Genomic DNA, 18,307 nt, shown 5'->3' on the forward strand with positions numbered 1-18,307 from the left:
TTAGAAACAAGAACAAATAAAAAGCATGATTTAAAATTTGTAGTAAAAACATCTATGATAGCATCACTTTGAAACCAGGTTGCTTTTAAAAAACTGTTCACAGATATCCAGTAAGATGTTTACCTGTTGAAAAAAGGTAAGGAAGAAATAATAGATTAGATTGGAGTTCATTTGTATTCAAAGAAAAGCAGCAACATTTTTGATGAATTATGAATATATATATTTTACCTTCTTTACAGTTACTCTTTTACTCAAAGACATTTGATACATTAAATCATGACATTCTCATCCATCAACATGGCAAACGTTCAAATCTTTCCTTTCTAATCAGAAAAATGATTTTAAAAAACTTAGTCCTTTCCAACAGGTGTTCCACAGGGATCTATTCTCAGCCCACTTGTTTTTCTTCATGTATAAAAGACTTCCCTCAGCTCTGGAGCAGGTTTTCAGATGTATGCTGATTACATGGAGATGTATGAATGAGGTAAAAATCATGCAGAGTGCCATGTTAACAGCTCTGTAGCTTTAAAAATAAATGCTTTTCTCAGTGTGCCAACATCAGCATGCTAACGAGCTATATTGTTAGTGTTATACTACAGCATTAGATGAGGTTAATCAAAATTACGTTTTTGCTGACATTTTGAAGTAGGACCCAGGTTGAAGTGTAAACCTGATCGTGATGTTGGACAAAAACTTAGCTGTTATGAAGGGAACATTTGTTTCAATCCAGTAATTTTGAGGTTCTCTCAGTCACAGTTTTCCAGCTAGCATTTACTACTGTTCCTCGGGGGAAAAATTAATGGCATTCAGTCTCATCAAAATATTCAACTTAAAGGTACAAACCTAAATTTGTTGTTGCATTGGTCTAAAGTGAAGCATCAGAATATACACAATTTTATAGTTCTCGATCCAGTAGTTGTTGAAACCATGAAGCCTGAGAAAAGTCAGTTCATTCATTGATTAGTATATCATTTTAAGGATTCATCCTCAGAGAGACACAAGTACATGTGCAAACTTTTATGTCAGTCCAGCTAACTCAAAGCAACAAATGCTAAATTCATTGTTGCAATAGAAGAAAAGTCAGAGGTTTTGACCTGTTTCATTTGGGAATATTAACACAGTGTCACACATATTCACCTAACAATTGTACACTCCTGAATGAACCGTAGTGGTATGAATTTCGTTGACACATTGACACTGTCCTGGGTAAAGAGCCACATATTTTCTTCAAATCTTTCCCATAATATAGTTTTGTTTCATGCTTCTTCGTTCTTTCCCTTTTCCCCATAAAACAGCAAGTTTTTCCTTTCACTTTTTTTTTAATCTATCTGACCTTCTTTCCTTTATCAGTCCCACTTTTTCCCATGCCATTCCCCTTTTTTCCATTTTCAAACTCCCTTTCTATGTTTGGGCCTTCCTTCATATCGTCTTGTCTGAATGTTTTTCTTCATTCTTCCTAATAGAAGACTTGTCTTCACTTTTTTCCCCTTGAACTATCACTAAGGTATTTCACCCATTAAATGAAAGATTAATAATACAAACATGTCAGTTGTGTATATTAAATTACAAAAGCTATTTCTTGAATTTATACAGAATAATTTTAAAAAATCATTGAAAATTACGTGACATGATTTAATTTAGAATCATGTGCTTTCTTTAGCGTTTTTGGGCAGCAGTTCGATGGCGTCGACTCAAGAAAAAAAACTTATTTTTGCCCTCTTTTTTTCCATCATCTTTCTTCATTTCATCCTCCTCCTCCTCTCTCAGCAGGCAGCAGACAATACGTCTGGTCACTCTCCCTCAGGCTCTCTGAATAGACCTCTGTCTTTCTTTCGGTCGCTCTTTCTTTCTGCTCGATCTGTTGTTTTTGCCATTCGTGGACTGATTAACAGTCCGAGTCATTGTGTGCTGAAGAGGAATTTCAGTTTTGGCTTTGCCCAAGTTTTCTTTTTCTTTGATGTGCAATGTTTTTTAAAAACTGGAACTGACAAATATGTAAGTGTGTAAATGTTTTGTCTTATCACCTGGTCCAAAAGTAGGTATGATGTCCAGTCTGTACAGCTTTCACCCCGAACTCAGGGATGTTTTTATTTATTTTATTTGCTACATTTCTCGTATTTGCTACATTTGCATAAGAGAAATGTCACATTTTCATAATTTTTGATAATTAAAAATCCATTTAATTTTCTGTCAGAGAATATTTCCCTTCACAAGTGTTACTTTATATTATAAATTATAAAAAGTGTGAAAACCTATGAGTCAAAATTGATCTAAAGCTAATGGTTATTTTCCATATTACAGTTTTTTACAGACGCTAGGACACATTTCTCAATACTTAGGTCACTTTTGCAAAACTCCTCACACAGTGAGCACAACAGAAGTCTATGTGGGCTAAACTGAGGATCTGTTATCATTGTTTTGGCACAAAATGCATTCAATGACTACATCTCTCAAATTTCATGAATTATTTTCTCACTCAGACACAACAACTGCCAAAAATCTTTGTACGTACAGGACATTTTGCATGTGCTTACATACTGTTTTCAAAACTGTTAAACTTATGGCCAAAACAATAACACAATGCAAAACTTGAAAAGACAGCAAAATCCAACAGCAATATTTTATTGAAACATATTTTAAATCTAAAAATGCAGTTTAACCAGCCACAGCTGATTCTCATTGTAGATGAACATCTACACATTTTAAATCATGCTTTTTATTTGTTCTTGTTTCTAATGTCTCTGTAAAGCACTTTGAATCACCTTGTTGTTGAATTGTGCTATACAAATAAACTTGCCTTGCCTTCAATTTTTCAACTCCTTCAATTCTGGAATGCCAGAAGATTCTTTCCTAGGTGTATTGCCCTAGATGACATAAGATGTGATGTGGATGAGAACCTGTGGCCAAATGGAGGAGACCGAGTAGATTAGCATTACTATTGTATGTGTATCAGTGGATGGTGTGTATACAAATTCTTGTATTTTGGGATTACTCAGTGCAAAAAATTAAAAATACATAAACAAATATTAACAAATTCTGCATGATGTCTGATTCATTCCAGTAACATATATTGAAATTATAAAGAGAGATGTGTCCTTGTTTTACACAAGAAAACACTGTGTAATGCTACATGTTGTTAGTGTTTTTTAGGTCATTGTTTTGTGGGTGACAAAGTGTGTTTGTCGGCTGTCAACCTTTGCTAGTGTTCTGGAAGAATGAGTTTATTTGAGACCTGAATAAAGTGTTTTGGTAGTTGTAGTGCATTTTGAATGTGAAATGAACTGCTTTGCCAAGCTGAAGGTCAGTTAGGAGAATTGTGTGAAGAGTTTTGCAAAAGTGACCTAAGTATTGTGAAATGTGTCCTAGCGGCTGTAAAAAAAACTGTATTTCAATATTGTACTGCATTCTGCTATTATAGTATATTATTATTATTATTATTATTATTATTATTATTATTATTATTATTATTATTATATATTTTCTTAAATGATCCTATATTTTTTCTTTTGGTATGAAAATTGTATAAAACTGCCTCCTCATCCACAGGATAAGATGAAATGCACTGTATTGATCTAAAAGTGGATAAACTCTTGGGTTAAAGCAGCCAAACCATAAGCATTAGCAGAATAGCTCAATGAAATGAAATAAAATAAAATAACACAAAACCAAAATAGCTCCATAAAGTTTCTGCCTTTTTCAGCTTATTGTGTTCAGTGTTTTGGTAATGTTTTATACAGTTAGCATTTTACACCTAATGTTTTTGATAATAAAGTAAAATTAAGTAAAAAGATAAAGAGATAGACACAGTAAAATAAACAGGCCGTTTTAAAATAACAGAACCAGAAAGCCTGTTTAAATACACAAGTTTCTAACTGCCGTATTTTCACGACCATAAGGCGCACTGTGCTAAAAGGCGCAGTCTCAGTTATGTGTGCCCTTACTGTATTTAACACACACATAAGGCGCACTGGACCATAGGGCGCATACAAGTACCGTATGCGTATTTAAAAATAAAGCGGGAGCAAACCTGAATTCGGTACCTTACTCACATTTCTATTGCCGGTAATCGTCATCATCAACAACACACAAGCATACAAGTGTGCGTATTTAAAAATAAAGCAGGAGCAAAACAAAGTTTGGTACTCACATTTTATCATCAATCAAACCCATGGAAGTCCTCATCCTCTGTGTCTGAATTGAACAGCTGCGCTAAATCTCCATCAAACATGCCAGGTTCACTGTCTTCACTGTCAGAGTCACTTTCCGTGCCGTGCGGCTCCTCGGAAACGATGCCGGCTTTTGTGAAAGCTCGAACAACAGTGCCAGCAGACATGTTAGCCCAAGCATCTACAATCCATTGGCAAATTGTGGCGTAACTCGCCCGGCGCTGCCTTCCACTCTTAGTGAAACTGCGTGGAAAAAACCACCTGGTCTCCTTACATACACCTCCCTCAGCCAGTCTTTCATCATTTCCTCATCCATCCAGCCCTTTTCATTTGCCTTAATGATGATTTCTGCTGGAAACTTCTCTTTAGGCAAAGTCTTTCGCTTAAAAATCACCATAGGCGGCAGCTTCTGTCCATTAGCATGGCAGCCAAGCACAACAGTAAAAGAAGACTTTTCATACCCCGTTGTGCGTATCGCTACCGTGCTGGTCCCCTTCTTCTCCACAGTGTGACTCACCGGGATGTCAAAAGTGAGCGGGACCTCGTCCATGTTTGTGATGTGGCTTGGCTGGATGTTTTTGTCGCCGATGTGTTTGCTGCAGTAGGAGCGGAAGATGGCCAGCTTTTCCTTATAATCCGCTGGAAGTTGCTGCGCTACCGTAGTCCTGGTCCGGATGGAAAAATGGCACCGTTTCATAAAACGAAAGCACCAAGACGGACCTCCTTGGAAATGTTCAATGTTCATCTCTTCAGCTAGTGAAACTGCTTTTAGCCGAATGGTGACCGTCGAAACGCTTCTCCCGCTCGCTCTTTGCTCGATAATCCACCGCTCGAGTCTTTCCTCCAACTCGGGCCACCTCGCCTTATGTCCGCGGAAACTCAGCTGCGTTTTCTTGACCTGCCGGAGCTTGTTTTCCAGCTTCCTCCATTTGCGAACCATCGATTCGTTAATCTTAAATTCTCTCGCCGCTGCTCGATTTCCATGTTCCTCCGCGTAGCTGATGGCCTTCAGTTTAAACTGTGCTTCGTAAGCGTGTCTCTTTGCCATTTTCAGGGTTGTTAAAACAACGACGTCCTGCATAATGCACATACCTGTTCTTTTATACAGGTATGTGCGATTGTCCCGGTATATACGATCAACGCCCACACTTCACCCTTTAACGTTCTCATGGTGTTCTCTACTACATCCTCCTTACAACACATAGGGCGCACCGCGCTATAGGGCGCGCCGCACTTTTTGAAGAAAATCTAAAACTTTTAAGTGCGCCTTATGGTCGTGAAAATACGGTGCTTTTTAAGAGTCCCAGCGGAGGTCATTAAATAAGAATCTAAATAAATAATAGAGCAAAAAAAGTGAATGTAATACAAAAAGGAACTTACTAAGTTAAAAACTGAAAAAAAAAGTTACGAGATATATCTAAAAAATCCAGTTGATGAGTTTTGTGCTTATTAATAACTGCAATAACTGCAAATTTAACGAATCTAAACATCACAATAACCTTGAAGGTGATAGGACTCACAGTGCTCACCCTTTCTATCTATTAATCAATATAACAATCATGGGTTCACTCCAATACCCTGTGAGGGAAATGTACTTTTTTATTGTACATTTGCTGGCTTATAGGACATTCAATTAAAATATTTTGATAAGTATTTCTTTTCACTTCTGAATTATGGAGATAAATATTTGTATATTAAAGCATTACATATACACATCCACACAATGTTAAGCTGGTAGAGACAGTTATAACTGCTTCATGTGCTGCTGGGGAGCTTAACTTTGGAAAACAAATCCACCTGTTACGAGTACATAAATGTGCTTAGTTACTATTACTACTGATTAAAGATCAGGTCTAGTTTAACCTGCACACAACTTCCTCTCCTCCACACCTCCCCCTCCTCCCTCATCTATCCCTCCATCCTGCTTTAAATTAAATTTCAAACAACCCCCTTTTCCCTTCCCCCTTTTCCTCCTCCATCCCTCTATCTTATTTTCTTTATAGCGTACAGACAACTGTACTGTGTGTAATGGACATTCCTCCAAAGCCATCAACCGTGACCGGGGCAAAGCCAACTGACCTCCACACACACACACACACACACACGCACACACACACACACACACACACACACACACACACACACACACACACACACACACACACACGCACGGATAGCAGTGATAAGCATGCATGCATTCCCTCACATTCACATTTATACATGAAAGCAAACTGTACAGACACACTCAGCACAATGCAAAAGCTCACGTGCACACTCACACACATAATAGGGGTTTTACACAATAAGACACACACACACGCACGCACACACAGGGTCATCTCTCTCACTCTGCTGGTTGTTGTGTATAGAAGTCAGTTCCAGGTCAGTGCACAGAGCCAGGGATCTTAGTTCATACAAAAGGGTGTGTGTGTGCGTGTGGGGGGGGGTCAGTGTGTGTGTGTGTGGGGGGGGGGTATCTCCCTGTATGCGTGTCACATTCTGCATGTGTATCAGCGAATACACATCAGGCCCAAGGCTCCTGAAACTGCGCTCACAACCTGAAACATTTCAGCAAAACACTGGCACTGAAAAGAAAATTTGACAGCGACAGCCCAGTGCAAGCATCTGTGTGTGTGTGTGTGTGTGTGTGTCCCAGCTTCCTGCAAGTCATCATGGGTAAAGGCAGGTAGGACTTGGGAGGTCCAGGGACGCTGTAACAAGTGTTGTGATTGGTTATTCATGAGAAATGGTTGAACTTGAGAGCAGCAAATGCTTTAATTTGAATTTTGATTGACTGGCATGACGGTGAGCCTGAAGAGCTATGCCATGATGAAACTAACCGTGTGTGTGTGTGTTTGTGTGTTTCAGGCCTGACAGCTGCAGCCATGGCCGAGCTCCAGAAGCTTCAGAAGATGAAGATGATGATGAGCCTCCAGAACGGTAATGAGTCAGACAACGAGGACTTACACTCCAATACAGGTAAGACAAACACACACACAAACAAACACACACTTACATTAGCATCCAAAGTTATTGGGTACATTTCAAGTCTAGTTAGTCAACTGTTTCTGGAAAGTTCCTGTGAATATCGGTGCTAAATCGGTGGCAAATTTGAGTTTTTAAGCCCAGTTTCTTTTATTATGCAGCATAATGAACACTAGCCTGTTTATTTTGCAGATGTTAACATCATTTAGCAGCTTATGATATAGAAAGAGGGAGCTCATTGCTTTAGAATTCTTTTGCTTTTCTGCAATTCCATGGAGCGATTATTGTATTTTAAACCAGGCTAAACTGGCAAGCTGGAGACCTAAATGAATAAGCCTGACCACTTAACCGTTTACAGTAAAGTGACAAACATGAAGCAAAAAATTAACAACCAGCGACGGACTCGGCCATTTGCAGACAGCTACAAACAGAAACTGCTAAAAGCTAATTCAGCATACTTTAAAAGGTTATGTTTGCCCAAGTCTAAACAAATAATTAACTGTATCCATGGCACCATTAATGCACACCCCCACTGCTACACTCTCTGTCGCACACACACATACTCCCTTTTGTAAGGTCTAAGATCCATGGCTCCGTGCACTACAGAAAAAAAGGGCTTGTGATGTAGCGCACAGCCAAGTACTGTAATTAAATCCATGGCACATTAAACTTGTAATCTCTAAATAATAAGTGCGATGAAATCAATTAATATCAACTCTTTAGCTTTTTAAAATACTAAGGCACACACACACACACACACACTTTTCCATCTATAAATGAATAATTATTAAACCCAGCAGCTTTGAAAGCAATAAACTGTTTAGTTAATCAACAAAAAAAAGGAAAGAGCAAAGTAAAATGCAATGTAAGTGTAAAAATATTACGATATGTGTGAAAGTGAGCCAGTCTTCAACAATGACCTGAAAAGACTTTAGTTCTTGCTAATCATTCAGCCTGCTCGCCTCACTTTTTCAAAAACTGAAGTGTAAACCGACACGGATCAGTAAATGTAAGAGTGGACTGTCAGAACACAGATGTTGTGTGGAAGTCTCCAGGGACACAAGTACATGGTCATAAGAGGTGTTTAAAGACTCCAGGAGCCAGTTTTAATGAAAGTTGGTCACAGATGGTGTTATTTTATATAAATTAGTTATTTTGCGTTTATTTCTGAGTATGTTCAGTCACTTGAAATTCATAGGTGCTCACAAGCCAGACAAGAACTGTATAGGTACAACATAAAATATACAACGTAATGTGAAGACAAAGAGCTGAATTCATGAAACTTAATGGTTGAAAATAAAGTAAAAAGGTTTCTAATTAATGCTAACAGTGCTTGATAAAGTTATTTTCAAAGGAATTCATTTTTCTTTTAAAGAAATGTGGTAAAAAAAATACTCAAGTAAAAAAAACCTGCTTGTTGTATTATATACAGGAAAAGGAAAGTATACCCTCTTTCTAAGGTTGTATTAAAAATTATAAAACCTAAGCTGAAGACCAACATGACATATTACAAAATTATTTCATAGAAACGAAGCCATTCTGTTGTAGATTTGCTGCTGTGCTTGGGATCATTGTCCCGTTGCAGTTTAAACCTAAGTTAAACCAAACTTTAGCCATCAGACCGACCCATAAGGGCCTTACGTTTGACCCCAGAGTCAATGAGTTCATGTCACCTCAGTGACTGCAAAGAGCCTGGGTCCTGTGGCTGCAAAACAAGCACAAATCATCACCTCTCTAACTACCATGCTTTACAGTTGGTGTGAAGTCTTTGTGGCAAATATGTTGCTGTGCATTATTGTTAAAGAACTCCACTTTGGTCTCCACCGTCTAACCAACTTAGAAGTCTTGAAGTTTGTTCACATGAAACCAAAGCCACACTGTCATTTTGTTTTTAGAGATTAAAATTGTTTGGAAATGTCCTTTAACCCTTCCCAGATGGTTGGACAGCAAATTTGCTTCTCTAAGATCATTACTGATATCGTTCCTTCTTGATTTTGTGTTAACACACACCTGAATGCTTCCGACCAGCAGTTTGCCAAAACTTCAGCTTTCATAGAAGTGCTCTATACTGACGATCAGTCAATCCAGAGGGTGAGTAGCAGCCGTGTGTTGCCAGGTTCTGTTCTTAATGGGGTAAGCCTTGGTAAATATGCCCAACCTTACTGTGGAGTGGTGGTATTTATTTAAAAAAAAGACAAATCAATTGCACATCTAAAACAACATAAATTAATGAAGAAACGTTACAGATATAACAATGATTTAAAAAAAAACAATAATAATAACAGTCAAGTTGTGCTTTGGTAGTGTAGTCTGTAACTCTCGTCTTATTTGAATTTCAGTACACCACAAACAAAATTTGGGATCAGGGGAAATCATTAAATTGCAACTCTTTGAGATTTCTGCCTTTTTGTTAATGTAAAACCTCCATTTACTTTCATTTTGAGGTCCCTGAAGATCGATTAACACCATTTAAAGTTTCTTGTCTGCCTGATGACTGCAGGGTAAAGCAAAAAAAGACAGAAGACAGGAAGGAAATAAAAGACAGACAAAAGAAAAAGAATACTTCAGACAAAAGTAATGAAACTAAACCTGAGTGCCTGAATTCCATGGAAATTTGCTCATCTCTTATGTAAGTTCTGGTCAGATTACAGCCTGACAATAGCTGAAACATTAAACAAATGTATTAATCAGTCCTTTTTTTTTTAAATTTATAAGTATTATGTTTTAGTCCTTTTTCATAGGTAACTTAGGCACACACGTGTTTTCCGGCTCAGTCAATCTCTGCTGTGTTTGCTTCTCTGAATTATTAAAAAGACAGAAAACAAAAAGCAAAAGGAAAAGAAAGGAGAGAGCGTGGGGTCCTTCCTTCTGTTTCCACCCAGACTCTCCTGTTTCTATTTTTCTTTCTCTTCCTTTTCTTCAGCTGACCTGGCAAATGGGCCGATAGAGTTACTCTATTCTCTCATTTTCTTCTGTCGTTTTTTATTTATTCCTTCCTGCTCGTCTCTGTGTTCTTCTCCTTCTTTTATTTCATTCAGAGTGATTTTTTTCTTCTTTGTTTTGTTTCGTGAGTGCGTGGAAAGCCTTCTTTTCATTGTCCGACCTTGTTTTCTTTGTAAGGGACACTCACACCGGCCTGGGAAACTGTGGCGGACAATAGCGCAGAGGAACGAAATGAAAAAGAAAATAAAGCGAGAGGAAAAATGGACTCACGAGGAAAGAAAGGGATATTTAGGGCGAGAGGAAAAGGGGAGAAAAAGAAGAGATATTTTGCTGTTTTGATGGGTGAAAGTCGATCGCTCGGGCTTGTCCAGATCATGGTGACAGTCACGTTTTTTAAAATGTATTTATTTGTATTTCCTCTCATTAAAAATGAGAAAAACACAGATTGGAATGATGGAAAAATGAGAAGGACCAATTTATGTGTGAATGGAAAATATATCTTCTTTTTTTTCAATGGAAGAACGAGGAAGAGGAAGTTTAGGAAACAATGGCAGACATGGGAGGAGAGGAAGTGCAATAGAAAGGACAGAAGAAACAAGAACTTGAAATAACGTGTTCGTGAGGAGTTGCGCAATTCATATATTTGTATTAATCGCAGGTTTATTCATAAATACAACGCAACTTTTTATATTTTTTTAAGCCTACTGTCGACACCAGCAGGCAGAAGGATAAGAAAATAATTACAGAAGCGTTTTGCACATGAGGACAAATGCATTAAAACAGAGAGTGCTGGATGGTAGGATGAACCTGTTTACGACCCTGAGCCACATTCTTTATAAGCTCGGGGTCTTGATATCTCCGTGCTTCCCATTCCTGTCCACTCAAAGACATTACATGTAATATAGCAAGTAAACATAAAATATAGAAAATATAAAAATTGTGATTCTCCTTATTTTTACTCATAAGGTTAATTTTTAGATGTTGCCTTCAACTTCGAAATCAAAAATCCTCCCTTGGACAAGATATCAAAATGGCAGATAATTATTGGTGCGAGTTGTTTGAAAGACCATCAACCAGCAAGCAGAACCTAACAGTGAGTACCTCAGAGGGACAAAGTTAGAGACGCAAGGCTTGGATGGTTTGAAAAGGAGGGATAGTTGATATATTGGACAAAGGATGTTGAAGAGGAAGAGCTCAAACGAGTTACATGGATGTAGCGAAGGAGGACATGCAGAGGAGGATGCTAGAAGTGGGGTGATATGGAGGAAGGTGATCCACTGTGGTGACCTCTGAAGGGAGAAACCAAAGGAAGTGGAAGAGAGTTCTTGGCGTTAAAAGCATGTCACATGTGTACAACAATTAAAGAACAAATGCTATAAGTGTACACAAATGGTGTAAACTGTCCATGGTTCAAGAGACCACCCCTCTGATTGCTCACCTGAATCTTCTTTTTCTGCCGCCTTCTTGAGGAGAGAGGACAGTTGACATGCTGCTGCAGAGTTAAACCTTTGCATCGTCGGCCCGCAGTTATTTCTGTATCATTAACCAACATGAAACCTGACATTTAAATCATAGCGCAACACTTTTTGTGCCATTCTGTGAGTCACATCAGCACATTTAAAGTCTTCTTTTTTAAATGTCATTTCACATCACGCCATTTGTTTGTCCACACCGATGTTTTGTGTGACGGTGTGATTTGGTGTGTAGATGCAGATGTTCCACAGTGTCACACTGGAAATAAAACACTGTAGGTGGAGGTGAGAAAGAAGATGGAGTTAATAAAACCTATGAGGAGGAAAAAACTGCAAATACTTCATAGCAACATGGTGATTTCATATAGAGCAACTTTGTGGCAGCAGCTTTGGTTATAAAGTGCTTGTAACATGACATATGTCTCCATGGCAGCTTCTAACCATTGAACAGTGAGAACATGTGAGACGCTGGGCCAAAGCATGTCAGCAAAATTACTCACGTGTCAGGTTTTTGTGTCGAGTTAGAAAAGCAAACAAGTGTTTTTTCTGTATAGAAACGTGGATAAATACTAAATAACAAATCAATAAATATGTTGAATCCTGGATATGGATTTGTAAGCAATGAAATTTGAAGTAAGGGGGTAGGAACAGGAAAACTCCTTTTCGAGCACACACATTCTGTAGACATCGATATATACATGATGATTTTTAAGTTTTGTTTTTTTCTCTTGTTATTTCAATTATATTTGCATGTTCGAAATAAATCGTATCTATCTAATATAAATGAATGAAATCAGAATTTTTGAACAAGAGCAGTGTTATTTCAGTGAGGATTACTCAAATTAAAAGGGCCATAAACTCAAGAGTGAGAGATGAACACATGGGTAATTACTATTAAACCACATTGAGATGATATTTTCTTGGTATTCACAAAGGAAGGTAACGCCATATCTCATTATTTTTCAAATCTGCCTCTAATTGCTTTATTAATGGAGAAAGAGCTACATTACTCGAACTCCTGCTGATTATTATAGAGCTGCTGTGATAGGAGACAAAATCACTAATTAGATTATGTTTGCAAACGTTCACTGTAGTGAAGGAAGCAGTTAATGTATAAACAGTACATTTGCATAATGACTGAAACTACTTGCACTGACGGTGAAAGTTTAACCTTTTAAAGCACAACTTTTCCTTTGAAGGTGACTAGTGCCTGCAGACCAGCACAGTCTCTGGGCCTGTGTGACTGATGCCTAAATAAGCTGTAGGAGAAGAGAAGTTTTGTAGCAAACTTAATTTGACACCATAGTTAGTGGCATATAAACCTAAAACAGGTTCGATCCATCCTGTCTTCTGCTTACACTTATTAGGGTTGTGGGTGGGCTGGAGCCTATCCCAGTTACCATAGGTTGATGTTTTAAAAAGTGAATAGGTGGAGCGATGACTTTAACCAAAACATATTTCTTCCTGTTCATGCTGGTTGTCCTTTTGTAGTTTAGCATCAGAGGAAATGATAGGGGTCATGCAGTCCTTATTGTGTGTGTCAACTATATCTGAAGCTAATGAGGGTTTAGGAATCTGAATTCATCTATCCAAGTGGATATCCTCTGGAGTGGAGTGGATAGAGGGCAAGTAACAAAAACAGCAAATTCTTTTTCCTAAAAAGACCATAAGGTCAGAAGATAAAGTCTCACAACCCTCTTATTAGCTTTAAATAACTTGCTTTGGGTTTAGTCCCCACTCCCTCACACTAAAAGCCTGTTAAGACTGGATTTTATTTTACCCTAATGTTATGAACAAGAGGAATGATTACTGACCCCAAAATAAAGGAAACAAGAGCCACAACTTTGCAGCAGCTAAATTGAAATCCAGGTGTCAGAGCTGCAAGCTGTAGCCTCAGAGCAAAGGTGTAAGTTTCTAAGAAAGTTGGAGAGAAAAAGGAGGAAGAGACACACAGAAGACTCACACGGAAATGCAAAAAAGGCCCAAAAAAGTGAAAGACAGAGAAACATGGAGGAGAGGCAAAGAGAAAAAAAGAGGCTGGGAGGTAGAGGACAAGGCCAAGGAAAAAATGAGAAGAGAGAGAGAGAACATCTGCCCATCTGTTTATACTTCTTTTCTTCCCCGGTGTAAATGGCAGAGGGGATGAGGCCCAGCTGTCATCCACACACACACACTCTTACACAGACACACACTCACAGAGCGCAGGGAATTCAGTAGGCAATAATAGAGAGAGACGGTTGCTAATTCAAACTAATGGAGGGAGATGAAGATGGATGAGAGAGGGAACAGGGGAGCAGAGAGAGAACTGTGCAGAGCGAGAGAGGCAGCACTATACAGAGAGAGAGAGGGAATGAAGGTGTGAAGTGAGAAAGTGATTAAATTCATTTTGGATCCAAACAACGGAAAAAAGTTGTGGTGATCATCATTTTATCACAATAATAATGCTTCAGTCAGTCATTTACATGCGTGTGATTGTTTACAAGCTAAATGTATTTCATTTATCATTTTTAATTATAAGAAACAGCATTTTGGACACTTTCTTTATTCCCTTTTAATTTCACAGACAACCAAATGTTTCCTGCTGTTTGAAGAAGCTTTGAAAATGTACCAGGATTTTTAGATCAATTCTATCGATCGATATATCCATCAGTAGTGGTCTGAGTTGCTCCACAGAGACCTCGGCCTTTCTGAGAAAACATGTAAAATTAAATTTGGCTTCTTTTTTTTAACCTGATTTATGTGCACTTCGCTCTTTTCATATTTCCACTGTGAGAGTGTCTTTTACATTTTGACATCATCTATAGTCACGCTAATCTCTCTCCTTTGCTCTGGGTTTTTGCCATGTGCTTAACTCCTGTGCTCCCCGCATACAGAGCAGAGCTACATTATGCTTCAGTCACTTGCTTTAAAACAGAAATTCAGAAACTCATCAACAAATAGTGACGTAGTTGCTGCAGGATGGTAGTTTAACTGCAAAATTATACAGGTGCTCTGCATTATTCCTTTTATATAGGAATATAACCAGAATGCAACCAGTCAGCGTCAAGATGAGTCGAGTCCTGTGCTGTAAAGAAACGTGTCAGAGACGAGCTGCAGTCATCGGCGCAGACTCGCTCAAGTTGATTGCAACTTGTTGGCAATCTGTCTAAGAGTGATTACAAGTAGAGTTGGACCACCAGTCACTTCTGATCTAAAGTGGTGGACGAGTTGGTCACTGCAACTACTTGCAATCAGTCAACAAAAGCAAAACAAATCACTGGGCAACCAAACATTTTTCCTGGTTCCTGTCATATTATACTATAGTGAGCCATTAAGTGCAGGGTACCACTAGCTGGTTGAGCTGGTGATCTATATATTGAAAGAGTACTTGCTGCACAGGCTTTAGATAAAACAACCATACTACCTATTTAATTCATGGCCTTGGTAAACATTTCCTTGAGAGTTCAGGGTCTCAGTAGCTAATTTTAAGTCTAACTAAACAGGAAGTGACGTTCAGTTTGTACATTATTGTCCACCTTAGGGTAAAAAAGGATGATAAAGCAGGGCATGCTTTACAATAGGCAGGTTATTGAGATCTACAGCCTACTTGCTGGTTTCACAACAGTAAGATGGCAACAACAAAAATGCTCAACTCAAAATTTGTAATGCCTTGCTAGCCAGTGGGTGGCTTGATAGTAACTACATCTTTTATTTACAGTCTATGCTGAACACAGTTTTGTAACAGGTGTCGTTATGAAATGTCAGCTTTTCTGTTTAAAGGTTTAAAGGCTGTGGTTACAATTTTGGAGGGCTCTAAAATAGTGGTACCCTGTCCGACGCTGTTGTAAGACTGTAACAGAAATTAACTTTTAGCCACAGTACTTTATAGGGTCCTTCTTTCCCCAGAAATGTACCCAGAGATGGATGAACCGATGAACTGTTGTTTAAAAACGAGGGAAAAAAGACACACAAACATGTATTTGTTTGTTATTTTTGGACCATTTGGAATAAAAATATCTCCATCTCTACCCAGGAGGAAGTGAGTGTTCCTGGGATAAGGAGCGTCTGACCAGCCCCCCTGCTGGTGCCCACAGCGGAGGGCCGGGAGGAGGAGGAGGTGGTGGTGGTGGTGGAGGAGCACCACCAGTGGGAGGAGGAGGAGTAGCTGGTACTGGTGGTGCAGCGGGAGGTGCCGGGAGGGGGCCCGCCTTAGGAGCTGTCAATCAGCAACAGCAACTCCAGCAGCAACAGCTACTGGCAAACAGTGAGTGCACACATCCACGCCACGAGAGACAAACCACAAGGAAAAAAAGGACAACACACACACACACACACACACACACACACACACACACACACACACACACACACACACACACACACACACACTGAAGGTGTGTGAGTTTGTGTGTTTAAAGGGTGGCAATATTTGTTAATGTACGCCATTTAATCTGTTCCCATCTCCTGTATTAACACTCTGCCGGGATTAATCAGCACACACTCTACTAAATGACTCAATTCATCAACACCACACACACACACACACACACACATAAACAGAGACACACTCATACTCCTTTTCTAACTGCAGAAGTAATATATTTACACACAAACAAACACACACACACAAAAAGAACAGCGGCGGCAACAAACACTCACATTGATTATTCTATCACTTCAATCGTCACGACAACAGCAATCAGTGTTATTGTTTCATTGGAATGAAAGCAGCCGCTGCACATTTGTGTGTGTGTGTGTGTGTGTGTGTGTGTGTGTGTGTGTGTGTGTGTGTGTGTGTGTGTGGGACAGCTGAGGCGTCTGCTCAAGTGTGTACATCTAGCTGGGAGCTCGTCTTGGAAAATAAGTGGCCTATCTGAGGGTCAAGGGGGGGGGGGGGGGGTCACTGAGGTTGGAGGTCAGAGGTCAAGGTTGGACTTCTAAGAGGTTTTGGAAGGGGGGTTTTAAAGGATGAATCGAAGCTAATGGATAGTCCTAACAAACACGGTGAAATGTGTGGTTGGTGATGTGCATCTGTGCATGAGGTAAAGAGAGGAAGACGAGGGGGAGGGAAAGAGGGCAAACTGAGAGGTGGATAAGAGGAGGATAAAAAGGAGAGCTGGGCAAATAAACGTAAAAGTGTTGCTAGAGATAAAGCACAAAACCTGGAGACAGGACATGCACCAGTACAGGATGTATTCAAAGAGCGCAGGCAGAGAATAAAACAGAAAAAAACCTACAAAACTGACCTTCTCTTTTTCCCTTCTTTCACCTCATCACCCTTCAAACCTCTGACCTCCGTGTTTTATTGGTCTTCCTGTCTTTCTTTCTCTCTGTCCTCCTCTGCTTGGTTAACTTTTGTTAGCGAGACATTCGACACTGAAATGACACCTCTCCTTCTCCCTCTCTCCTCAAGGTTAAGTTCAACCTGAGTTCACAGACACAATCTCAGACTGTGTTACTGTCTCGTTTTCACCATCAAGCTTCAAGTAACCAAATGTAAAAAAAAAGAGAGAGAGAAAAAGATCTCGTATGTAATATTTTACTTGGGTTAAAAAGAAAACATATTCGCATTTTCTTCATTTCATGTCATATTTCTGCTGTTACACTAGTGGATGCTCCTCTTAAGTTAAGCTGCTTTAAAGCAATGGTTTGCAAGCTTTTTCTGGGAGGCCGCACTTGTGTTGTGCCTCACCACCTTTATAATTTTTTTAATTTTCTCATTTGTTTTTATTCTTATTTTATTTTCACTTTATGTTTTTAATCCTGTTTGATTTCAGTTCTTTGCCAGGGTGGATTTCCTTGTTTTAGTTTGCTTTTTATTGCTTAAAAAATGTTTAGTTTTGCTTTAGTTTTTATTAGTCTCACTGTTAGTTTTAGTCTTTTTTTAATTATTATTGCATGGCGGACAAATGTCAGATGAACACTCAAATAAATGCCTTTGTTAAAAGTTTTTTTCACATATAGCTTTAAGTTTTGTGTTTAGCTTTGGTTAACTATAATAATCTTCTGCTCCACAGCCAACAACTCTTACCAATCACTATTTGCAAAAAAAATTCTCAGTTTCATTTAACTGAAATCAACGTCAGCACAATAGCATCAGCAAGAACTTTTCTCTGAAAATTTAAATAAATGATATGGACTCATCTTGGTTTCACTTCCTGTCTTTCATCTAGTTATTATCCACGTCCCACCAGTGGGGTCCACCTCACAGTTTGAGACCCCCTGCCTTAATGTCAGGTTGCCTCAGAGTGAGGAGAGTTTATCCTCTTTTTGTCTCTCAGGGTTGGATCTGCCTTTTATGATGATGCCCCACCCTCTGCTGCCCATGGGGCTGCCGCCTGCGTCTGTTGCCATGGCGATGTCACAGATGAACCACCTAAGCACCATTGCCAACATGGCCGCTGCAGCCCAGCAGATACACACTCACGTACACCGTGCACCTGTCATCAAGGTAACACGACACGCAACTGCAGAGGATCCGACTGGGATCCATGAGGAACTCCTGTGTGAAAAATCTTTTACATCTTTACATAAATCTTTTATTCGAGAGTTTGTTTGCCATTACAGTGCTCTTTAGTCTTATGTGGCTACTGCAGCCCACCAGATGATTACCATATACCCTACTTTTCTAAATATTTAGGCTGCGCAATAACACAGTAGACCCAAATATAAAGATTAAAGCCTTTTATAGAAGCAGATTGAGTCCTTAAATTGTTAAGAAAAGCTCATTTGGTTTAAATTGCAGTGCAGTCAGTATCAGCT

The 18,307-nt window shown here is 39.1% G+C and overlaps 1 protein-coding gene across 1 annotated transcript in view; it reads left to right on the plus strand.

The window, feature by feature from the left end:
• LOC309703795 (dachshund homolog 2-like) overlaps positions 1-18,307 on the plus strand; it is a 116,896-nt gene that overhangs the window by 77,492 nt on the left and 21,097 nt on the right. Inside the window, exons 3-5 of the mRNA XM_082528701.1 lie at positions 7,035-7,145; positions 15,579-15,809; positions 17,827-17,996. Coding sequence (XP_082384827.1) covers positions 7,035-7,145; positions 15,579-15,809; positions 17,827-17,996 — 512 coding nt within the window. The remainder of the gene's footprint in view (positions 1-7,034; positions 7,146-15,578; positions 15,810-17,826; positions 17,997-18,307) is intronic.

This window comes from Aulonocara stuartgranti, assembly GCF_965226115.1.
Source record: "Aulonocara stuartgranti genome assembly, chromosome: 3".
NCBI classification, from domain to species: domain Eukaryota; kingdom Metazoa; phylum Chordata; class Actinopteri; order Cichliformes; family Cichlidae; genus Aulonocara; species Aulonocara stuartgranti.